Source organism: Scyliorhinus torazame, chromosome 7 (genome assembly GCF_047496885.1).
Source record: "Scyliorhinus torazame isolate Kashiwa2021f chromosome 7, sScyTor2.1, whole genome shotgun sequence".
Taxonomy (NCBI): Eukaryota; Metazoa; Chordata; class Chondrichthyes; order Carcharhiniformes; family Scyliorhinidae; genus Scyliorhinus; species Scyliorhinus torazame.
This window is the reverse complement of record NC_092713.1, coordinates 70,134,202-70,159,817: the sequence shown is the minus strand read 5'-3', so window position 1 is coordinate 70,159,817 and position 25,616 is coordinate 70,134,202. Positions and strand designations below refer to the sequence as shown.

The window sequence follows — 25,616 nt, the reverse complement described above, 5'->3', positions numbered from 1 at the left end:
TCCTGGTCAACAAATACCTCATATCAAAACAGTTATCTGACCGGTTTGATTTGTTTGTGGAATCTTGTACTTCATATACTGTGACTACTTTTTAATAAAGATTGATTTTCTGCAAGGTAATGTCAGGAAAGTAAAGGTAGTTTTTTTAAAAAAGTAATCTGTATTTGTATTGTTCGTGTTTCTGTGTAAGAAAGGGCACAACTCTAGTTTGATTCATGTTAAAAAAAAGTTTTTGCACATATGGGGGCTTTGGTTTCAGTTCAAACTGTTTTTCTATTGTGCTGAGAACGGTTAAGATGTGTAAAGTAAACAGGCGTAGGGAAAGAATGATGTTGCTTAGCAGCCAGGGTTATTCTTGGGGAAAAGAGCAGAGTTTAGTTTTTAACTGGAAGCCAGAGTAGAAAACACTTTGCAGTGAGAGAGAGAACATCTCTCAACTTTTTACTTGAGGAAAAGCCATACAATGGATTAAGGGACAAAGAAGGCAAGTTCCAGAAAATCAAGGAAACTAGAGAAATGAAGAGAAGTATCCAGGAAGTTGGAAGTTAAAGGAACAGAGGAAGCAAAAACTCTATTGTAGTTTCTCATTCGTAGAGTGGAATATCATGGAGCCCATGCAGTGCATTGTCAACCATTTGGAGTGTACATCTACCAGGATCAAAAACATGGAACCCAGAAAAGGCCCGGCAAAGTCCACGTACACTCGCACCCATAGCCTTCCTGGCTGCTCCCATGGATGTAGAGAGGCGCAAGTGTGGTGATATGCCTGTAAGCAATATCATAGTTGGATGTTGTGCGATACGCAACCAGCAAGTGACAGTGCAGACACACCATGTGGTCTCAAGACCGTGGTCATGTGACCAGATTCCCATATAAGTGGAGACACATCCGGCCATTGGGAGATGGTTGTAGGAAATGGTGGTAAGACATACAGGTGAACACTCGTGCTAGGTGTAGTTCCAGAGGAGCAAAAAGAAACTCCATGATAACTTGCTCTGTAACAGATCGCTATCTTACCACGCGTGATTCAATAAAGATCCTTATGCAGAAGTCTACATGTTTGGTGGATTCCTTAGCAAGATATAGAAGACCAAACACAACATGGAGGTTTTTTTTTGATTCCCCGATCATCAATCGCACCGCTTCACCAAGTTGGTGATGTTGGAATCGAGAACAGGCCACCAGAAGTAGCTTCTGGCGAGCATTTTCATTTCAGAGGCCCCATGATGGCTGTTGTATAGTTCCAGTAGAATTGGACGCCATCCTGGGTGGGGGACAATTACCCAGGATCCCCAAACCATCCTCAACACCTTTCTTGGTCAAACAAGGTTTCATGTCGTTTGGCGGGCTTGTCCTCAGGCTCCACCATTCAGGGTCTTGTGTTTCAATTTTGACAGTGTTGGATCCTTTTGCACCCAGGTCCTGATTTGTTTTTCAGATACTGGTAACGTCCCCAAAAAATATTAGGGTCATTGAGACCTCATAGAATTTACAGCGCAGGAGGCCATTTGGCCCATCAAGTCTGCACTGGCCCTTGGAAAGAGCATCCTACTTACATAGATACATAGAAGATAGGAGCAGGAGGCGACCTTTTGGCCCTATGTGCCTTGTCATGTGACAGTACCCTTAAGAAATGGGTGTTTAAGAAATGGAGCTGCTCATGTTACTGGAGTGATGTCAGAATGTGGGTGGAGCGGACCTCCACTTCTACTTTTTTAGTTTCAGTTTGAGAAGAGCTTGGGGGTGTCTGTGTTTCAGGGAGCTGCATCTGAAGTCTGCCATCCAAAGACTATCTTAATCATTTGGTGAATTCAGAATTATAAATGATTTCAGTACTGAATGTAAACCCTAATGTGCTCCTGTTTAGAGGTTTGTTAAGTTTTTGGATGTTAAAAAGGACAGCATGCAGGTTATTTAGTGTTGTATTCTTTGGGGGTTGTATTTGATTTACTGGTTGCTAAGATGTTTATTGTTTGTTTTAGAAAGGTTAACTGGAGTTCATAGAATAAACATTGTTTTGTTTTAAAAACCACTGGTCCATTTTCTGCTGTACCATACCTGTAGAGTGAGCAGTGTGCTCCCCATACCACAATCTATTAAACGTTGTGGGTCAGGTGAACTCCATGATACACTTTGGGGTTCTCTAAACCCTGGCCCATAACAGCCTGCTCCGCCATTTATCACGATCATGGTTGATCACCCAACTCAATAGCCTAATCCTGCTTTCTCCCCATAGCCTATGATCCCATTCACCCCAAGTGCTATATCTAGCTGCCTCTTGAATGTATTCAATGTTTTAGCATCAACTACTTCCTGTGGCAATCAATTCCACAGGCTCACCTCTCTTTGGGTGAAGAAATGTCTCCTTATATCTGTCCGAAATAGTTTAACCCAAATCCTCAGACTGTGACCCCTGGTTCTGGACACACGCATCATTGGTAACATCTTCCCTGCATCTACCCTGTCCAGTCCCGTTAAAATAAGTCTCTATGAGAACCCCCTTCATTCTTCTGAACTCCAGCGAGAACAATCCCAACCTAGTCAATCTCTCCTCATATGACAGTCCCGCCATCCCTGGAATCAGTCTGGTAAACTTCGCTGCACTTCCACAAGAGCAAGAACATCCTTCCTCAGAGAAAGAGATCAAAACTGCACACAAAGCTCCAGGTGCGGCCTCACCAAGACCCTGTATAATTGCAGCAACCCATTCCTGCTTCTATACTCAAAACCTCTCGCAATGAAGGCCAACATACCGGACTTCCTTACCGCCTGCTGTACCTGTATGCTTACCTTCAGCGACTGGTGCACAAGGACACCCAGGTCCCGCTGCACACTCCCCTCTCCCAATTTACAATCGTTCAGGTAGTAATCTGCCTTCCTGTTTTTGGTTCCAAAGTGAATAACCTCACTTATCCAAATTATACTGCATCTGCCATTGATTTGCCCACTCGCCCAACCTGTCCAGATCATGCTGTAGGATCCCTGCATCCTCGTCACAATTCACCCTCCCACCTAACTCGGTATCATCTGCAAAATTTTGAGATGTTACGTCTTGTTCCCTCATCCAAATCATTAATAAATATTGTGAATAGCTGGGGTCCCAGCATCGATCCCTGTGGTTCCCACTAGTTGCTGCCTGCCAATTTGAAAAGGACCCACTAATTCCTACTCTTTGTTTCCTCTCTGTCATCCAGTTTTCTATCCACCTCAATACATTTCCCCCAACCCCATGTGCTTCACTTTTGGACAATAATCTCTTATGCGGGACTTTGTCAAACGCCTTCTGAAAGTCCAAATATACCACATCGACTGGCTCCCCCTTGTCAATTGTACTGGTTACATCTTCAAAGAATTCCAACAGATTTGTCGAGCATGATTTTCCCTTCATAAATCCATGCCGACTCTAGCTGATCCTGCAACTGCTTTCTACATGTTCCACCAAAGTCCTTGATAATGGATTCAAGCATTTTCCCCACTACCGATGTTAGGCTTACTGGTCTATAATTCCCTGCTTTCTCTCTACCTCTACTTCAGCCTGCACTTTAAAAAGTCCCAATGAGGGCTTGTAATCAGTCACTATTTATAAATGCTTGCCATAGACATACTGGTGAAATTTTCTTTTACACCAAACACAGTTGCCAAGCTCTCCTTCTCGATTTGGATGCACCTCCGCTTGGCATCAGAGTGTGTGCCCTCTGTGCATAGGCAATGGGCTTCTCTGCCCAGTCTTTCCAGTGGTGTGAAAATATCACCCAAACCCCGCGAGGGAGAATATCACATGTCAGGATGAATTCATTTTTGGGGTTGAAATGAGCCAATAGGCTGGATGACAAGGCGGCCAAATTCAGGATAAACTTCCTTTAATAATTGATTAATCCCAGGAAGGATTTCAAATTCCATAGTGTTAATTGGAGTCAGTGCTTCCCTGATGGTTCTCACCTTATCCTCCACTGGATGTAGCCCTTTTCCTATCCACCCAATATAGCCCAAATAGCCTTTGCTCGCTTGGAAGACGCATTTGTTTCTTTTCAGATGTACCCCTGCTTTTGAAAATTGCCTATACTTCCTCAGGAAACTAAGGAAATTCGGTATGTCCACATTGACTCTTACCAATTTTTTACAAATGCACCATTGAAAGCATCCTATCTGGCTGCATCATAGCCTGGAATGGCAACTGCTCGGCCCAAGACCGTAAGAAACTAAAAAGTCATGAACACAGCCATGTCCATCACGCGAAACCACCACCCATTGACAGTCTATAGCCCCCCACCCCACCTTGGGAACCAGGCAGCATAATCAAAGACTCCTCTCACCCAGGTTATTCTCTCTTCCAACCTCTTCCATTGGGTAGGAGATACAAAAGTCTGAGAACACGCACTAACAGGTTCAAAAACAGCTTCTTCCCGCTGTTACCAGACTCCTGACTGACCCGAACTGATCTCTCCACACATCTTCTCCACTAAGTAGTACTACACTCCATTTGCTTTGCCCGATGTCTGTGTCTTTGTATTTACATTGTGTATTTATTGTATGTCCTATGTTTTTTCATGGATGGAATGATTTGTCTAGACTGTACACAGAACAATATTTATCACTGTACCTCTGTACACGTGACAATAAATCAAATCATCTAGGTGCTCTCATTCTGAAGTCCCCATGATCAGATCATCATCCAAATACACCACAACCTTGGGTACCCTTGAATTATGTCCTCCATGATCCGTTGAAATATGGCACATGCTGAAGAGACCCCGAAGGGCAAGCGAGTACACTCACATCGGTCCTTGTGAGTGTTCATCATAATGCATTTGCTGGAAGGCTCATTTATTTAGAATCGAAGATAGGTGTGGCTCATATCTAACTTAGTCTGGCCACCTGCTAGCTTGCCTAGAGTTGTTCCTACTGAATCTCTAGCCAGTTTAGCCTGATCCTCTGGAGCCAATCTTTTCCCATAAGACTTGGTCCCTGTCCCCACACAACGAGGAGTGGAAGCTGGGCCGATTGCTGCCTGCAGGTCACCAGGTCCTTTCTAGTGCCGTTAATCCACAACAGTTCCCTCATGTAAGTGGTTAGTCTGGTTCTAGTGTCATCTGAACTGAAAGGTTGGATGCAAGTTTGGAGGCGGTCAAATGTCTGCTATCCGATAACAGAGACAGCAGCCCTCACGAAAACTGCATTTCTAATGGATTACCATTTACCAGGAATTTTATTGTTGGGGGAATCTTGGTTGTGATGATACGGTGTAGTTGCATTGTCTCCGCTTCTGGGAGTAGATATACATGCATGGTATAGGCCCATGCTGGTCTTGGCTTCTTCCAGAGTAGCACGGTATTGCCTGTTCCTACAGTTTTGCCTTGGTTGCGCCTTTTTCCGGTGCTTACAATAGTCCATCATCTGACATCTGCAACCATCCAGAGCAGGTTCCCTGGCATCCTTCGGACTGTCATAATTTTTCTTCGGCTTTCGGGTGACGTAAGCTGAGCTCCAATATGGTGACAGACTATTTTACACAGACGCCTTCAGCTGAGGAATGGACACTTTGGCATGAAGCCCCTCCCCCTAACTGGAGAACATTTCTGTATGATGCCCCCTGTAGCTCTCAAGCCCCATACTTGTTTGCATTATCCAGGGATAGGGTTAGCTCAACGGCTTTTTATAGATCCAGATCGAGCTAAGCAATAATGTTTTCTGAGTTGTCGCATTGTTTATTCAGCACACCAATCTGTCTTGCAACATCTCAGTCAGGGACGGGCCGAATTCACAACGTTCTGCCAATTTCTGCAACCTGGTCAAAGATTCAGTGACAGGTTCCCCCAGGGTTCTCCTTGCCGTGTTAAAGCGGTATCGGAGGAGGATGATGTGGCTTTGGATTATAGTGATTTCATACTAGGTCTATGAGCTCGGCGGTTTGCGAGTCAGGAACATCTGGGTAGGTCAGGCTTTTTAAAATCACACTGCAGGTCGGGGCCCCGCATGCTGCCAGCAGAATCACTTTCTGCTTCTCAGCTCCCACAATGTTATTATCCCACCTTGGTTGCCAACGTAATAATTTCACCAAGCCCACGTTGTTGCTGGTGTGGGCTGGAAAAGCAGGTTTTAAGCTTCAACCACACATCTCCTATTGGGTGAGCTACCGCTCACTCAATAGGGGAATTCATATTCCATGAAGCCCACGGAGAGATCTATTGATAATTTCCCCGTGTCCTTCATGGCCACCACAACAGCTAGTGAGAAGCCAGAAAGATATCTGAATTGGTTCTAAGGGTTGTGATATCATACCAGACTGTGAAGCAATAGGGGAAATAATTGTGGAGCAATCAGTTGCTGGATCTCAAGAGTTTGTGTAAAAGCATTCAAGACAAAGGAATCCTGAAAGGAGAGCTGAGAAACCTGGAAGACGATTCTCATTGCAACAGTGGAGAGGATGTCTCTTGGAAACCCTAGGAGGCGGATTCTTGATGAAAATAGCTGATGTAAAGTTCTGGTAGAAAGAAGATTTTAAAGCGCGTCTTTTTGAGAGTATAATTAGGAAATACTCGTGCGTCAATCATATAGGGAGAAATCCACGGAAGATCGATTGAGTGGCGTCTGCCATTTGGTTCCAGGGTGGGGTATCATCCTTGAAATTTGTGTACATTTATGAAGGGGAGAGTGTAGGAGTATTGTATTATATTCAAACTTTCTATTTTTAATAAATGTTTTTTTTCTCTTGTTCAAAATGAATTGACAGTCCTGTGACTCTCAGTCTAAATTTTCTAAAAATAAGTAAAATGTTACAGTCTTCTGAATCAGGGCTCCAGTCTGCGACCTTCCTGCCCAGAGGTAACACCAACTGGGGTTGTAAAGTATTACATCATAAGATATGAGGAGGAGAATTACACCATTCGACCTATTGTTTGGGATACCGAGGACAAGAAACATACTATACAAATAAACTTTCCTTTTTTGGCGGGCAGCAAATTTAATACTTGTCAGAATCCCTACAGTGCAGGAGGAGGCCATTTGGCCCTTTGCGCCTACACTGACCCTCTGAAAGAACACCGTACCTAGGCGCATTCCCCCACCTTATCCTTGTAAACCCCTAACCCTGTCCAACTTACACACGCTTGGACACTTTGGTGAAATTTAGAAGGCCAATTCACCTACTTGCACAGTCCAAAGATGTGCAGGTTATGTGGATTGGCCATTCTAAATTGCTCCGTGCCCAATGGTATAGGTGGGGAGTAGGCCTGAGTAGAGTGCTCTTTCGAAGGGTCAGTGCAGACTTGATGGGCTGAATTGCCTCCTTTTGCACTGTAGGGATTCTATGATCTTTGGACCGTGGGAGCAACCGGAGCACCCAGATTAAACCCACACAGATACGGAGAGGCCATCCAAGGTTGGAATTGAACCCGGCTCCCTGGCACTGAGAAGCAGCAGTGCTAAACACTCTTGCCACCGTGTTGACAATTGGTTACATTTGACTCGAAAATTAGATTTGTACCTTCAATATCTGCACATAGCATTGATGAGGGTCTGTAAGCTTCATTCCATTGATTTCTATAAATTGGAAGGAGGTGAGATTATCCTGTTTTGCTGCATGCTGTAAACACCGCATCACCTCGTGCACGGTTGCTGTTTTCCCTGTCCCTGGCACCCCAGATATATACATACACCTGTGAAAAACAAAATTAGATTTTAGGGCAGGACTAAAGCACTCAATGGCCCTGGTTTCTAATTCTGAGGTAAACCGTGAAATGGCAGCACTCACTGATCTCAAATAGAGTTGCCCTCAAAAATGTTGTGATCTGTGGCATAGATTTCCTTATTCCCAACATTACTTTGATTTCTGTCTCAATTCAAGGGGATCTCCAGACATCCAGCAACAATGTCATTAAAAAGGCTATACAATTACCCAATCACGCTGAAGAATTTTCAAACAGCAAATAAAGTAAAAAAAAAAAAAGTCTTTCACTTTATGGAGGAATAAAAAAAGGGGATATACATAAAAAACTAAGGGAGAAGCTGAAAACTTAAATTCAAATTTAACATGCTCCAAACTAAATAATTAGTTTCTCCAGGCCAGAGGTGCTGTTCAACAATAAATATGAACTTCATAAAGGTACACCATTAAAAATCCAGTTAGACTTTTTTAATTCATTGCTCTCGAGAAGGTGGGTGAGCTGCAGACCGAGGTGTAGGTACACCCACAGTGCTTTTAGGGAGGGAGTTCCAAGATTTGAACCCAGCAACAGTGAAGGAACAGCGATATATTTCCAAGTCAGGATAGTTAGTAACTTGGAGAACCTCCAGGTAGCAGCTGTGGGTTGGGGAGGTGCTGCCTAAGGAGTCTTAGTGAGTTCCTGCAGTGAATTTTTGTAGATGGTGCACACTACTGCCACTGTTGGTCAGTGGTGGACGGATTGAATATTTGTAGGGGTACCAATCAAGCAGACTGCTTTGTTCTGGATGGTGTCTCGTCACTCATCCAGGCAAGTGGAGAGTATTCCATCATACTCCTGACTTGTGCCGTGTAGATGGTGGACAGGCTTTGGAGAGTCGGGAGAAGAGTTACTTGCCGCAAGTTTCCTTGCCTTTGACCTGCTCTTATAGCCACAGTAATGAACTGGCTAGTCCAGTTTAGTTTCTGGTCAATGGTAACCACCAGGATGTTGATAGCGGGGTAATTCAGCAATGGTAATGTCATTGAATGTCAAGGGGCAATGGTTAATTCCACTCGTGTTGGAAATAATCATTACCTGGCACTTGTGTGGTGCAAACGTTAACTGCCATTCGTCAGCCCAAGCCTGAATATTGTCCAGGTCTTGTTGCATTTGGAGATGGACTACTTAAGAGTTGTAAATGGTGCTGAACATCGGGCAGACATCAGAGAATATCTTACTGCAGACCTTATGATGGAATGAAGATCTGAAGATGGTTGTACCTGGGACACTATCCTAAGGAGCTCCAGCAGTGATGTCCTGAAACGGAGACGATTGACCTCCAACCACCACAACCATTTTCCTTTATTTGGTATGATTCTAACTAGTGGAGGGCTTATTCCCGGATTCCCACTGACTCCAGGATTTCTGTAGCAGTAGCACAGATTTACTTCAAATTGCTCTCCCAGCAAGTAATGTTCCTCTGAAAAGAGCCTTCATTCTGCATTCTGTCAATCACTGGATTAGCAAAATCTTGAAAAATGTATTGCTAATTGGGTGGCATAGTGGTTAGCACCACTGCCTCATGGCACTGAGAACCCGGATTCTATCCCGGCCTCGGGTCACTGCCTATGTGGAATTTAAACATTCTGCCACAACCCAAAGATGGGCAGGATAGGTGGATTGGCCACGCTAAATTGCCCCTTAATTGGAAAAAAAAAGAAGGAATTGGGCACTTTAAATGTTGAAAAATGTATTGCTAATAAGAGTGTGCACTCTATTCACGAACACAGCACATCAAAACAACAAGGGCGGCATGGTGGCACAGTGGTTAACACTGGGACTGCGGCGCCGAGGACCCGGGTTTGAATCCCCACACTGTCCGTGTGGAGTTTGCACATTCTCCCCATGTCTACCTGGGTTTCACCCCCAAAACCCCAAAAGATGTGCAGGTTATGTGGATTAGCCATGCTAAATTGCCCCTTAAATCGGGAAAAAAATAATAATTGGGTACTCTAAATTTTTTTTTTTTTTTTTTAAATCAAAACCACAAGAGACTCAAAATAAATATTGAACGGTTTCAAAATGAATAAATGTTTCATACCCTCCAGTACCATCAATCACTTTACTCTCCACGTAGTTGTAGATATCCTGAAACTCTTGCTCTCTGCAAGGTAGAGACTCTGGTACTGCAGACACATGCAATCTTACGGAAATAAAACAAGCAAGTCAAAAAAAGACAGAGTCTAACAGATAGTAGAGCCACCATTTTCGGAAAGGGTCAGCAGAAGCCGAACACAAGGGTCAGTAACTGACTCGATTTTTTTTTTCTTGCCCATGCCCGAACACATTATTGGATCATTTTAAATCAAACCAATCTTTCCTCCACCTTGAAAATCAATTATATGAAGACATTACATTTCATAACAACAAGTGCATTGTGCTAATCATTTAAGTCTATTTTTAAAAATGGTTGTTCTGTGGGTTTAACAATTTGTCACGATAAAACTATGAATTTATTAGTTCGAATGTATTCCCCATAATTTTTTTCAAACAGGAGCTGACAAAGTTATTTTTAAGATTCCCAGCTATTCAAAATTTACCACCTTCTATTTTTAATCGTGGACCTTATTTCCACAGTAGGCATCAGCAAATGTCCTTGTACTCCATACCTTGCTCTGGCCTCTTCCAACACACTGACAGGCTTTTTAGCCAGCTGGTTCCTCTGAGGAATACTTGGAGTAGGATTGCAGGGTGTCCTTGGCGTCCGAGGAGTTCTTGACACAGGCTGAAGAGAATTTAAAAACATTAAAAAAGCACTCTGGAGCAAAGACATCTGCAGATATAATAGTGGACAAATCTACTGCACAGCCCCATCACTTGGCTGCAGAGGTTAAATACTGGTAAGCATTTTATCTGCCAATTACTGCATTTTGAGTTTGAAAATAACACCACTTATCCCCAAATAATTTGGTGCAGAGGGAAATGTTTAAAAGATCATCTTTTCTGAGCAACGCTGTGTTATTAAACTAATTGTGTTTGCTTTGTTTAAGCAGTATTTCCTTGAAACTATTCAATGCATATTAAACAGCAATTGAACAGATTATAGATTAATTACTGAGAGAGGGACAAAATGAAAATGCAGAACATACAGCATATAATCTGACCACTTGGGGTTAAAACTTGGTAAACTTGAGAAATGACCCAGCCTGCGAACGTTAGGTTTAATAATGATAGACTTTTGGACCATTCCCCCGGACTTTTTTTCCAGGTTTTAAACGGAAAGTTTGTAGGTTGAGGCAGCTGGGCACTGTTTCCTCGCATTGGTTTATGGAAAAAAGGATCAGAAGTGTGCGAAAGGGCAGAAACAAGAAGCCAGTAGCGAGCTGTGTTGAAGCTGTAACGGGAGACAGTATGGTCGAGGGACGGACCCCTGGGGTGGCAGCGCAGCGTTCAATGGACCCAGTGATGCAGGTCATTCAGGATGGCTTTGTCAGACAGAACGGGAATGCCTGGACCCGATCAAAGAATCAATTGATCGCCTAAAGAGCAGACTGGACGCCCAGGACCGGGCGATTCAGAAGGTAGAGAAGGCGCTGCTGGAACAAGAGGAGCACCAAACGGCAGTGGAGCTGGAGGTGGGGATGCTTCGGGAACAGCAGAAAAGGCTCTTGGAGAAGGTGGAGGACCTTGAGAACCGGTCCCGCCGGCAGAACCTAAGAATTGTCGGGCTCCCGGAGGGAGCAGGTGCTGGAGCATACGTGGCGGGTATGTTCGAAAAGCTGCTGGCTGAGGGGACGTTCCCCCGACCGCTGGAGGTGGACAGGGCGTACCGAAAGCAACGCCTTCTCCACCTTCTGAATCGCCCGGTCCTGGGTGTCCAGTCTGCTCCACCTTCAGGAAGCCGCGGGCGGGGGACCCTCCGAGGGCGATGGTGGTGAGATTCCACAGGTTCCTGGACAAGGAATGTATTCTGCGGTGGGCCAAGCGCATGCGGAGTTGCAAGTGGGATAATAGCATCCTGCGGGTGTACCAGGACCTGAGCGTGGAGGTGGCGAGGAAGAGGGCAGGCTTCAATCAAGTCAAGGCGACTTTCCTTAAGAAGGTGAAGTTCGGTCTGCTGTACCCGGCGCGCCAACATCATTATTTTGAGTCGCCCGATGAGGCACTGGACTATGCAAAAAGAAAAGGACTGGTGGGAGCTTGAGAACTTTTGGACTCAGTGACAATATGTTGGCCTATATTGGGCCCTTTTCTGTTTTTCACTGGGGGCTTTTTTTTTTTTTGTTTTGTTTGTTTGTTTTTCTTCTCTCCCCCTTGGAATGATGGCGGGGTCTCGGTTGGGTTTTTTCTTTCTGTTGTTAAAATTGGTTATGCCTTCTCGTATTGCTTTGTATCAGTCTTTTTTAGGAGCTCTGTTTAGGGGAGAAGGAAATGAAATGAATTGAAAATTGCTTATTGTCACAAGTAGGCTTCAAATGAAGTTACTGTGAAAAGCCCCTAGTCGCCACATTCCAGCGCCTGTTCGGGGAGGCTGTTACGGGAATCGAACCGTGCTGCTGGCTTGCCTTGGTCTGCTTTCAAAGCCAGCGATTTAGTCCAGTGTGCTAAACAGCCCCGTTTAGGCCCGTGATGATTTTCCGTTTTGTTTTTGGTTTGGTGTTGGTAATGTTCCTTTTGTGTTTTATCTTGTGTGTTCATACTGTTGTGCACTTTGCTGGGATGGAGACGTGCCTGTCTGGGTTTCGGTGGGTGGTGCTTTTGTTTTTTGTGTTTTCTTGCTGCGGGCTGTTTGTTTGGGGATTGTTGGATGATGGAACTTGCTTACAGGAGCGGGGAGAGGGGAGCGATGGGTGGGAGACTTCTTGGCGCCAGAGGCGGGGGTCACCAAGGAAGCACAGTGTGGGGGGGGTATATGCTTAGTTTATTAGCTGGGTTGGGATTTAGAGTAGTGTTGCTGGGGGGGGGGGGGGGGTATGCTGACGAGGGAGGGACTTCAGTGGAGGGTCACTGAGGGGGTCGGGCGTGGGGGCTGCCTCGGGGCAGGCCGGAGGAGGTGCAGCGCATGGGCCAGAGGCGGGCCCAAGAAGGGGGATGGCTGACCGGCAGGGCGGAGCACTTTGCCCCCAACTGGAATGTCCGGTGACTCTCTGCGAGCTATCCCCAACAGATCCACTTTTTACTTGACTTATACTCGTTCTAATCTTTTCCCATGTATTTAATGATCTGTTGAGCTGCTCGCAGAAAAATACTTTTCACTGTACCTCGGTACACGTGACAATAAACAAATCTAATCCAAATGGGCCAGTGAAGAGGGCTTGTGTGTTTGCGCACCTGAGGAGACTGAAGGCGGATGAGCTGATGTTGCAGGAGACACATTTTAAAGTAATGTATCAGGTCAGTTTGAGGAAAGGTTGGGTTAGTCAGGTTTTCCACTCGGGGCTGGACTCAAAGACAAGGGGGGCTGCGATTTTGATCAACAAGCGGGTGGCGTTTGAGGTAGGGAGGATAGTCTCGGATGTGGAAGGTCGATATATCATGGTTAGTGGCAAGCTGCAGGGGATGGAGGTAGTGATGGTCGCACCAAATTGGGACGATGGAGATTTTATAAAGAGGGTGCTGGGGAAGGTTCTGGATCTGGATTCGCACAGGCTGATCATGGGTGGGAATTTCAACACTGTTATTGATCCAGGCCTGGACCGGTCATGCTCGAGAACGGGCAAGGTGCCAGCCATGGCAAAGTAGCTGAAAGGGTTCATGGAGCAGAAGGGGGGGGGGGGAATCCGTGGAGATTTAGGCAGCCGAGGGCCAAGGAATTTTCTTTCTTCTCCCACGTTCACAAGATGTATTCCCAGATAGATTTCTTTGTTGTGGGCAGGGTCCTGTTTGTGGGGGTGGTGGACACGGGTTATGCGGCGATTACGATCTCGGACCATGCTCTGCACTGGGTGGACCTGCAAGTCAGTATGGATAGCATGCAGCGCTCGCAATGGAGGTTGGATGTGGGGCTGTTGGCGGACGAAGCAGTCTGCGAGAGGATGAGGAAGTGCATGCTGAACTGCCTGCAGGTAAACGACACGGGGGAGGTCTCAGCAGCGGTGGTCTGGGAAGCGCTGAAGGCAGTGGTGAGAGGAGAGCCGATCTCGATCCGGGCTCACAGGGACAGGTCGAATAGGGCAGAAACGGACCGACTGGGAAGAGAGATTCTACGAGTGGATAGGAGATATGCGGAGGCTCCAGAGGCAAGGCTATTAAGGGAACTCTGGAGGCTGCAGGTGGAATTTGGTTTGTTAACTATAGGAAGGGCAGTGGAGCAGCTCAGGAAGGTGAAGGGAGCGATCTAGGAGCACGGGGAGAAGGCCAGAAGGCTGCTTGCACAGCAGCTCAGAAAGAGGGAGGCAGCTAGGGAAATAGGGAAAGTTGTTGACGGGGATTGGAACTTAGTTGGGGACTCAGCGGGGGTGAGCAAGACCTTTCGGGACTTTTATAGTAGGTAGTACAGATCGGAACCCCCTGGGGAGCCGGAGGGGATGAGGCACTTCTTGGATAGGCTGACTTTCCCGACGGTAGATGGGGAGCTGGTAGATGTGCTAGGGCCGTTCCGGGTGCGGCGATGACCAGCTGAGTCGCACGTTTCGGCAGCTCCCGGTGGAACGGACTTTTGGGCTCTTGATAGGAGCCCCAACGGCAATTTTAACGGCTAAAAACACCGTGCGGTAAACCAGAAGGGAATTCCCCCTGGACACGGATGGAAAAAGGAGAGGAAAGTGGCCGGATTGCAGCAGATCCTTTGGAACAGCGGCAAGGAAGGCAAGCAAAAACCAAGATGGCGTCGGAAGGTGGCAGTTTCACATGGGGCCCTGAACAACAAGAGTTCTTGAAATGCTGCGTGGAAGAGATAAAAAAGGAAATGAAGAAAGAGCTGTTGGCCCCGATACTACAGGCGATCGAAGGGCTAAAGGAGGAACAAAAGACCCAGGAGCGGGAGCTTCGGGTCGTGAAGGCGAAGGCAGCCGAGAATGAGGACGATATACAGGGCCTGGTGGTGAAGACGGAGATACAGGAGGCACATCAGAAACGATGTGTGGAGAGGCTGGAGGCACTGGAGAACAACGCAAGAAGGAACAACCTGAGGATTCTTGGTCTTCCTGAAGGTGTGGAGGGTGCGGACGTCGGGGCATATGTGAGCACGATGCTGTACTCGTTAATGGGAGCGGAGGCCCCGGCGGGTCCGTTGGAGGTGGAGGGAGCATACAGAGTTATGGCGCGAGGACCGAGAGCAGGAGAAACTCCCAGAGCCATAGTGGTGAGATTCCTCCGTTTTAAGGATAGAGAAATGGTCCTTAGATGGGCGAAGAAAACCCGGAGCAGTAAATGGGAGAACGCGGTGATCCGCGTTTATCAAGACTGGAGTGCGGAGGTGGCGAGAAGGAGGGCGAGCTTTAATCGGGCCAAGGCGGTGCTTCATAAAAAGAAGATAAAATTTGGAATGCTGCAACCGGCAAGACTGTGGGTCACATATCAAGGGAGGCACCACTACTTTGAGACGGCGGATGAAGCGTGGACTTTTATTGTAGAAGAAAAACTGGAATGAGTGGATTATTAAAAAGAACGTTTGGACAAAGTGGTGGGGCGAATGTGGGGGGCGAAGAGGGGTTTTATGTTCTAATCCTGCGGTGTGGTAACTTTTCTCTCTCCCACAGGGGGTGATGGGGGGAGGTGGGGAGGGAGAGGAGATGGGGCGTTGGCCATGGGGGGCGGGGCCAAGGGAGAAGCGCGGGCTTGGCTCCCGCGCTATGATAATTATGGCGGGAATAGAGAAGCAGGAAGGAGGGGGCGTCGCACGGTGCGAGCCGTGGTCACGGGGGGAAGCCGGGGTCAGCCAGAGTTTGCTGACTTCTGGGAGCAACATGGGGGGAGTAATTACGCTAGCGGGGGGGGTGGGAGGGGGGAATTACTGGGTTGCTGCTGCTGGGGAAAGGGGGGAGCGGGTACGGGAGAAGATGGGCGGGGGGGCACCGCCTGGGGGAGATACAGCTGCGTGGGAACTGGGTGAGAAGCTGGAAAAAGATGATGGCTAATCGGCAAGGGGGGGGGGGGGGTGGGAAGCCCCCCAACTCGGCTGATCACGTGGAACGAGAGGGCTGAACGGGCCGATAAAGAGGGCACGGGTACTCGCACACCTTAAGAAACTTAAAGCAGATGTGGTTATGTTACAGGAAACGCACCTGAAACTGATAGACCAGGTTAGGCTGCGCAAAGGATGGGTGGGGCAGGTGTTCCATTCGGGGCTAGATGCGAAAAACAGGGGGGTGGCTATATTAGTGGGGAAGCGGGTAATGTTCGAGGCAAAGACTATAGTGGCGGATAACGGGGGCAGATACGTGATGGTGAGTGGCAAACTACAGGGAGAGACGGTGGTTTTGGTAAACGTGTATGCCCCGAACTGGGATGATGCCAATTTTATGAGGCGGATGCTAGGACGCATTCCGGACCTAGAGACGGGAAAGCTGATAATGGGGGGAGACTTTAACACTGTGTTGGAACCAGGGCTGGATAGGTCGAAGTCCAGGACTGGAAGGAGGCCGGCAGCAGCCAAGGTGCTTAAAGATTTTATGGAGCAGATGGGAGGGGTAGACCCGTGGAGATTCAGTAGACCTAGGAGTAAGGAGTTCTCGTTTTTCTCCTATGTTCATAAAGTCTACTCGCGCATAGACTTTTGTGTGCTGGGTAGGGCATTGATCCCGAAGGTGAGGGGAACGGAGTATACGGCTATAGCCATTTCGGATCACGCCCCACACTGGGTGGACTTGGAGATAGGGGAGGAAACAGGAGGGCGCCCACCCTGGAGAATGGACATGGGACTAATGGCGGATGAGGGGGTGTGTCTAAGGGTGAGGGGATGTATTGAAAAGTACTTGGAACTCAATGACAATGGGGAGGTCCAGGTGGGAGTGGTCTGGGAGGCGTTGAAGGCGGTGGTTAGGGGGGAGCTGATATCAATAAGGGCACATAAAGAGAAGCAGGAGAGTAAGGAACGGGAGCGGTTGCTGCAAGAACTTTTGAGGGTGGACAGACAATATGCGGAAGCACCGGAGGAGGGATTGTACAGGGAAAGGCAAAGGCTGCATGTGGAATTTGACTTGCTGACTACAGGCACTGCAGAGGCACAATGGAGGAAGGCACAGGGTGTACAGTATGAATATGGGGAGAAGGCGAGCAGGTTGCTGGCACACCAATTGAGGAAAAGGGGAGCAGCGAGGGAAATAGGGGGAGTGAGGGACGAGGAAGGAGAGACGGAGCGGGGAACGGAGAGAGTGAATGAAGTGTTTAAGACATTTTATAAAAAATTATATGAAGCTCAACCCCCGGATGAGAGGGAGAGAATGATGGACTTTTTGGATCGGCTGGAAATTCCCAAGGTGAAAGAGCAGGAAAGGGTGGGACTGGGAGCACAGATCGAGGTAGAAGTGGTGAAAGGTATTAGGAGCATGCAGACGGGAAAGGCCCCGGGACCGGATGGATTCCCAGTCGAATTCTATAGAAAATATTTGGACTTGCTCGCCCCGGTACTGACGAGGACGTTTAATGAGGCAAAGGAAAGGGGACAACTGCCCCCGACTATGTCTGAAGCAACGATATCGCTTCTCTTAAAGAAGGAAAAGGACCCGCTACAATACGGGTCCTACAGACCAATTTCCCTCCTAAATGTGGATGCCAAGGTCCTGGCCAAGGTAATGGCAATGAGAATAGAGGAATGTGTCCCGGGGGTGGTCCACGAGGACCAAACTGGGTTTGTGAAGGGGAGACAGCTGAACACGAATATATGTAGGTTGTTAGGGGTAATGATGACGGCCCCACCAGAGGGAGAAACAGAGATAGTAGTGGCGATGGATGCCGAGAAAGCATTTGATAGAGTGGAATGGGATTATTTGTGGGAGGTGTTGAGGAGATTTGGTTTTGGCGAGGGGTATGTTAGATGGGTGCAGCTATTGTATAGGGCCCCAGTGGCGAGCGTGGTCACGAATGGACGGGGATCGGCATATTTTCGGCTCCATAGAGGGACAAGGCAGGGATGCCCTCTGTCCCCATTATTGTTTGCACTGGCGATTGAGCCCCTGGCGATAGCGTTGAGGGGTTCCAAGAAGTGGAGGGGAGTACTTAGGGGAGGAGAAGAACACCGGGTATCTTTGTATGCGGACGATTTGCTACTATATGTGGCGGATCCGGCGGAGGGGATGCCAGAAATAATGCGGATACTTGGGGAGTTTGGGGATTTTTCAGGGTATAAATTAAACATGGGGAAGAGTGAGTTGTTTGTGGTGCATCCAGGGGAGCAGAGTAGAGAAATAGAGGACCTACCGTTGAGGAAGGTAACAAGGGACTTTCGTTACCTGGGGATCCAGATAGCTAAGAATTGGGGCACATTGCACAGGTTAAATTTAACGCGGTTGGTGGAACAGATGGAGGAAGATTTCAAGAGATGGGATATGGTAGCCCTGTCAATGGCAGGGAGGGTGCAGGCGGTTAAGATGGTGGTCCTCCCGAGATTCCTCTTTGTGTTTCAGTGCCTCCCGGTGGTGATCACGAAGGCTTTTTTTAAAAGGATTGAAAAGAGCATCATGGGTTTTGTTTGGGCCGGGAAGACCCCGAGAGTGAGGAAGGGATTCTTACAGCGTAGCAGGGATAGGAGGGGGCTGGCACTACCGAGCCTAAGTGAGTACTATTGGGCCGCTAATATTTCAATGGTGAGTAAGTGGATGGGAGAGGAGGAGGGAGCGGCGTGGAAGAGATTAGAGAGGGCGTCCTGTAGGGGGACTAGCCTGCAGGCTATGGTGACAGCCCCATTGCCGTTCTCACCGAGGAACTACACCACAAGCCCGGTGGTGGTAGCTACACTGAAGATTTGGGGAAAGACTGGAGCCTTGGGGGGGTCCCCGATAAGAAACAACCATAGGTTTGCCCCGGGGGGAATGGATGGGGGATATGGAATGTGGCAAAGAGCAGGAATAACGCAACTGAAAGATCTATTTGTGGATGGGAAGTTCGCGAGTCTGGGAGCGCTGACCGAGAAATATGGGTTGCCCCAAGGGAATGCATTCAGGTATATGCAACTGAGGGCTTTTGCGAGGCAACAGGTGAGGGAATTCCCGCAGCTCCCGACACAAGAGGTGCAGGACAGAGTGATCTCAAAGACATGGGTGGGGGATGGTAAGGTGTCAGATATATATAGGGAAATGAGAGACGAAGGGGAGACTATGGTAGATGAACTAAAAGGGAAATGGGAAGAAGAGCTGGGGGAGGAGATCGAGGAGGGGCTGTGGGCAGATGCCCTAAGCAGGGTAAACTCGTCGTCCTCGTGTGCCAGGCTAAGCCTGATTCAGTTTAAGGTATTACACAGGGCGCATATGACTGGAGCACGGCTCAGTAAATTTTTTGGGGTGGAGGATAGGTGTGCGAGGTGCTCGAGAAGCCCAGCGAATCATACCCATATGTTTTGGTCATGCCCGGCACTACGGGGGTTTTGGATGGGGGTGACAAAGGTGCTTTCAAAAGTAGTGGGGGTCCGGGTCGAACCAAGCTGGGGGTTGGCTATATTTGGGGTTGCACAAGAGCCGGGAGTGCAGGAGGCGAGAGAGGCCGATGTTTTGGCCTTTGCGTCCCTAGTAGCCCGGCGCAGGATATTGCTAATGTGGAAAGAAGCCAAGCCCCCGGGGGTGGAGACCTGGATAAATGACATGGCGGGGTTTATAAAGCTAGAGCGGATTAAGTTCGTCCTAAGGGGGTCGGCTCAAGGGTTCACCAGGCGGTGGCAACCGTTCGTCGAATACCTTGCGGATAGATAGATGGAATGGGAAAAAGAAGGCAGCAGCAGCAGCGGCCCAGGATTTTGGGGGTGTAACTTGTGACAAGGCAGTTGCCAATTAGGGCTAGTTTTCATTTTGTTATTTAATATTTATTCTTTTTTTTTTGTTTATATAAAATAGGTCATTGTTCTTTGTGCTGTTATAATATTGTGTAAAGGGTGCACAATGTACTGTGTTGGTTGACCAAAAATTTTCAATAAAATATTTATTTTAAAAAAAGATGTGCTAGGGCCCCGGTCGGGCTGGAGGAGATAGTGGAGGGCTTGAAGGCCATGCATTCGTGGAAGGCCCCGGGGCCAGACGGGTACCCAGTCGAGTTCTATAAAAAGTTCTCTGGAATATTGGGGCCGGTACTGTTGAAGGTCTTTAACGAGGCCAAGGAAAGAGGGGTTTGACCCCAGACGATGTCACAGGCCATGATCTCGCTCATTTTGAAAAGGGACAAGGACTCGGAGGTGTGCGGTTCTTATAGGCCGATATCCTTGTTGAACGTGGATGCCAAACCTCTGGCCTCTAGGATTGAGGACTGTGTACTGGACGTTATAGGGGAGGACCAGACAGGATTTGTTAAGGGTAGGCAGCTGGGGGCTAATGTAAGACGGTTGCTCAATGTGATCATGATGCCCCCGGAGGGTAGGGAAGTTGAAGTGGTGGTAGCGATGGACACGGAAAAAGCGTTCGACCCAGTCAAGTGGGATTACTTATGAGAGGTGCGGGAGCGGTTTGGGTTTGGGAGGGGCTTTGTTGACTGGGTTAGGTTGCTGTACCGGGCCTGGTGTACGGACAAATAGGACGACTTTGGAATATTTCAGACTACACCGGGGGACGAGACAGGGATGTGCCCTCTCCCCACTGCTGTTTTCGCTGGTGATAGAGCCGCTGGCAATTGCTCGGAGGGCCTCAAGGGGCAGCAAGGGGTTGGTCTGGGGAAAGTGGAGCAGAGTCTCATTGAATACGGATGACTTGCTGCTGTATGTCTCAGACCCAATGGAGGGGATGGGGGAAATTATGGTAATCCGGTCGGTTTTCGGGGTCCAAGCTTAATATGGGGAAGAGAGGAGTCGGCTTCCAGCGGGGGAAAGAGAGCGGTCGCGGGTAGAAGAGCTCCCGAGGGGGGAACACAGTTGCGTCCCTTTCCCGGCAAAGAACTTGCACTTAAGTGCGCAAACTTGGCCGACTGGGCCCCCGCACAGCAAGAGAGTGCGGAAGAAGAGGAGCGACTCGGACTCCAAAACGGAGCAAAGTCGGAGACCTGAGCACTCAGGAGCAGAGCGAGTGACAAAGAGAGAGCCCCTCGGGGAGAAGGAGAAGAGGCCGCAAGGGACCGGAACGGTAAGCTGCGGCCCGGGGAAAGATCCAGGGCCGGAGACCAGGAAGCGGGCGGAGAGAGTCCCCCCGTCCCCGTACCCCCACACCGAACGGAGATAGCGGATCGGAGCACAGGCCTGCCTGACCGAGCTACCCCCCCACCCCACAGCAGAACGTGGGCGGCCGAGGAGAAGCAGCACAGAAGCGGGGATCGAGCCCCCCCCCCCCCCCCCCCCCCAAACGCGCGGCAGCAGGGTACGGGGCAGCAAAACGCGGGGCAGCGAAACACAGGGCAGGAGGAGCAGCGGCCCGACCCAAAGCAGGGTCCAAGCCAGCAACGAGGCCCGACGCTCCCCCCCCCCCCCCCCCCCCCCCCCCCCCCCCCACCCCCCACCCCACACCCCCGGTGGCAACCACCATGAGGCAGGTGGCGGAACAAAGGGGCACTCCTGGCCCGACGAGAAGCCTTTCTCTCTCGCTCTCTCTCTCTCTGGTCCCAGGGTGAGTGAGGGGAGAAAACAAAAACAAGAACTTCCTCTCTTTTGGGGGGGGGGGGGGGGGCAGGGGGGGAAACTTAGAAAAGAAAACCATTAAAGGGACAGAAAATTCCCTCTCCCTTTCCACGTTTCTCAAAAAAATTCCCTTAAAAAAAAACCCAAACTTACCTGAAAAGTTTAGGGGGAAGAGAAAAAAAAGAAAGGGGGGGAAAAAGAAAGGGGGGGGGGGGAGGGGAGACAAGGGAGGGAGGAAAAGGGGGGGGGGAAAAAAGAGGGAAAGGGGGGGGGGGAGAAAAGAAAAGGGGGGAAAAATGCCAGCAGGAAGCCAAAGCAGAGGGAGAAAGGGCACCAAAAGCAAACGGGGCAATACGCGAGCCCGCTCAGACGAGCTAATCGGCGCACGAAGCAGCGGAATGGAAGCCTCGCTGCGACAAAAATAACTGGGCAGACAGGAGCATTTTCCCCCTGGGCCAGAGGGGAACTGGAAGGCAGCCTTTGCCGAGGCGCTGAGGGAACACCAGCAAGAAAGCAAGGCAGGGACCAAAGCAGACATAGAGACCACAGTACAGGCAGCAATGGCCAAGGCCCTAGCGGAGGTGCAGCTTGTCCTGGGCAGAGCAGAGAAGAAACTGGAAGCCCAAGAGGAGAAACTGGAAATCCAAAAGGCCACCATTAATGAGCTGGAAAAAGCCGCGACTGACATGAGCGACCGGATTACAGTCCTCGGGAAAGAGGTGGTGAGACTGGGCACAACGCAGGGGAGCCTGAAGGGCAGGATGGACGACCAGGAAAACTGCTCAAGACAAAACGTCAGGATGGTGGGCCTACCAGAGGGGATCGAGGGTAGAAACCCCACAGCCTACGTGGCCGAGATGCTGGGCAACTTAGTGGGAGGGAAACTTTCCCCAACCCACCAGAAATGGACAGAGCACACCGGTCGCTGCGCCCGAAGCCCAGGGCAGGGAACCACCCAAGGGCAGTAATAGCTAAACTGCACCGGTACGAAGACAGGGAAACAATCCTGCACTGGGCCAGGCAAAACAGAATCTGCAAATGCGCCACAGCAGAGTACACGGAGAACAATCAGAACGGGGAGGTCTCACCCTCCATGTTCTGGGAAGCGCTAAAGGCCGTACTAAGAGGGGAAATCATCGCTTTCAAAGCATGAAGAGATAGGGAGGAAAGGGCGGCTAGGCAGCAGCTGGTCAACTCCATACTGGAGGTAGACCGTAAATACTCCGAGGCCCTGACCGTAGAGCTCCTGGCGGAGAGGAAAGAGTTACAAAGGAACTTTGATCGGTTCTCCACCAGGAAATCAGTGCATCAACTCCACCAGGCACGTGGGACCCTATACGAACACTGAGACGGAGACAAAGCCAGCCGCCTGCCGGCACACCAGCTGAGAAAGCAGGCAGCCACCAGAGAAATTGCACAAATCAGGGATACTAGAGGCACATTAGAAACAGAGCCAGAAAAGATCAACAAAGCCTTCAGGGCCTTTTACCAAGAGCCCCCAATGGGGGAGTCCGGGATGAAACGGTTCCTTGATGGACTGGACATACCAGTCGTAGGGGGGGGCAGAAAACGGGACCTAGAAACACCACTAGCACTGGGAGAGATCATGGACAGCATTAGCTCCATGCAGGTGGCGAAGGCACTGGGACTAGATGGATTCCCGGCGGACTTCTACAAAAAATTTGCGACAGCAGTGGCCCTGCACCGGCAGATGTTCACAGACTCGCTGGCAAAGGGCACACTGCCACCCACACTAGCACAGGCCTCAATCTCGCTGAAACCCAAGAAAGATAAAGACCCAACGGAATGTGGGTCATACTGACCCATCTCACTGCTGAACGCAGATGCCAAAATACTGGCCAAGATTCGAGCCAAAGGGCTAGAAGACTGTGTGCCAGAGGTGATTGCAGAGGACCAGACAGGCTTTGTCAAAGGTAGACAGTTACCTCCAACATCAGGCGCCTGCTGAACGTGATCATGACCCCACCCGGGGAGAGAACACCAGAGGTGATCGTCTCACTAGATGCAGAAAAAGCCTTCGACAGAGTCAAATGGAAATACCTCAGAGGTACTGGAGCGGTTCGGGCTTGGAACAGGATTCACCTCCTGGGTAAAACTCCTATACAACGCTCCCATGGCGAGCATACGGACAAACAACACCAACTCCCGATACTTCCAGCTGCACAGGGGCACCAGACAAGGTTGCCCACTGTCCCCGCTGCTGTTCGCCCTAGCGATCGAGCCACTAGCAATTGCCCTCAGAGCGGCAAAAAGCTGGAGGGGGTTCCGAAGGGGCGGCAGAGAGCACAGAGTCTCACTCTATGCAGATGACCTGCTCCTCTACATTTCGGACCCACAAAGCAGCTTGGACGGAATCATCGGGCTCCTGAAAGAGTTTGGCGCCTTCTCGGGCTACAAACTCAATATGAGCAAAAGCGAGAACTTCCCGGTACACCCACAAGTAGGGGGGGCAACACCAACTGGACTGCCGTTTAAACAAGCCCGACACAAATTCCGCTGCCTGGGGATCCAAATAGCCCATGACTGGAAAGGGATCCACGAATGGAACCTCACCAGTCTGACAGAGGAAGTAAAAAAGGACCTGCAAAGATGGAACACACTCCCACTCTCCCTCGCGGGGAAAGTCCAGACGATCAAAATGAACGTGCTGTCCAGGTACCTCTTCCTTTTCATATCCATCCCGATCTACATCCCCAAAGCCTTTATCAAACGTCGTGGTGGTGGACCCCGATCTACATCCCCAAAGTCTTTATTCGTCGTCGGCGGCGGTGGTGGTGGAAGATGGGAGGGCCGGCTGAAGCGGTAGTGAGCACGAGACGACAACGGCAGCGAAATCCATCCAGGAGAAGCAAGGGGCAACACCAGCACCAGGCCCATTCGAGCAGTGCCCTCCTGAATTGGCTCTCCGGCACAAACAGATGCCTACATCTATATATATGTTCAAAAATCCAATAAAAAACATCTATAAAAAAACAAAATGGGGAAGAGCGAGTGGTTTGTGCTTCAGTCGAGAGGTCAGGAGAGGCGATTGGGGGAACTGCCGTTCAGAGTGATAGGAGACAGTTTTAGGTACTTGAGTATTCAGGTGGCGAGGGATTGGGACAGGCTACATAAATTGAACCTGGCCCGGTTGGTGGACCAGATGAAGGAGGATTTCCGGAGGTGGGATGCGCTCCCGTCGTCTCTGGCAGGTAGGGTGCAGTCGGTAAAAATGACGGTCCTCCCAAGGTTCCTTTTCGTTTTCCAGTGCCTCCCCATAATAAGATTATTGTGGGCTGTGTGTGTGGGGAGGGGGGGGGGGGCTAAGCCCCCGTGGGTGAAGAGGGCAATTCTCGAGCGGAATCGGGGAGATGGTGGGCTGGCGCTGCCGAATTTCAGTAATTACTACTGGGCGGCTAGCATAGCCATGGTGAGGAGGTGGCCGGCGCAGTACCCACCAGTCCAGTAGTGGTGGCGGCCCCGAGGGTCTAGGGGCAGTGGAGGAGGCATGTGGGAGCAGACGGGGCATCGGTGTGGTCCCCAATCTGCGACAATCATAGGTTTGCCCCGGGGAGGACGGATGGGGGGTTCCGAATTTGGCGGAGAGCAGGGATTGAGAGGATGGGGGACTTGTTCTTGGAAGGAAGCTTCCGGAGTATGAGGGCGCTGGAGAAGTTTGCATTGGCTGGAGGGAATGAACTCCGATATTTACAGGTACGGGACTTTTTGCGGAAGCAGGTACCAACCTTTCCACTCCTGCCGTTAAGTGGGATTCAGGATAGGGTGGTCTTTAGAGGACGGATAGGGGAGGGGAGCGTCTTGGACAAATATAGAGAGCTTATGGGTTCGGAGGAGTCGCAGACTGAGGAGCTGAAACGAAAGTGGGAGGAGGAGCTGGGGGGGGGGGGGGGGGGGGGGGGGAAAGAGAAGAGATAGAGGAGGGCCTTTGGGCGGACACGTGAGGAAGGGTCAATGCTACCGCAAAATGTGCCACGTTCAGCCTGATCCAATTTCAGGTTGTTCACCGGGCTCCCATGATTTTTCGGGTAATGCAGGACCCACGAGGAGAAAGAGGCAGACGTTCTGGCCTTTGCTTCCCTGGTTGCCCGGAGGTGTATATTGCTGGCGTGGAGGGACTCAAAGCCCCCGAAATCGGAGACCTGGCTTTCAGACATGACAGGCTTCCTCTGCCTGGAGAAAATTAAGTTCGCCATGAGAGGGTCTCTGTTAGGGTTCGCCCGGAGGTGGCAACCATTCGGCGACTTCCTCGCAGAGAACTAATCGTCAGC

At 49.6% G+C, this 25,616-nt stretch overlaps 1 protein-coding gene across 2 annotated transcripts in view; it reads right to left on the bottom strand.

Annotated features, from left to right (window-relative positions):
* The window catches only part of orc1 (origin recognition complex, subunit 1), a 98,904-nt gene that overhangs the window by 60,421 nt on the left and 12,867 nt on the right, over positions 1-25,616 (bottom strand). For both annotated transcript variants that reach the window (XM_072510883.1, XM_072510884.1), the window contains exons 8-10: positions 10,313-10,428; positions 9,745-9,846; positions 7,484-7,655 (exon numbers count right to left, since the gene is read on the bottom strand). In XM_072510883.1, the coding sequence (XP_072366984.1) occupies positions 7,484-7,655; positions 9,745-9,846; positions 10,313-10,428 (390 nt within the window). The remainder of the gene's footprint in view (positions 1-7,483; positions 7,656-9,744; positions 9,847-10,312; positions 10,429-25,616) is intronic.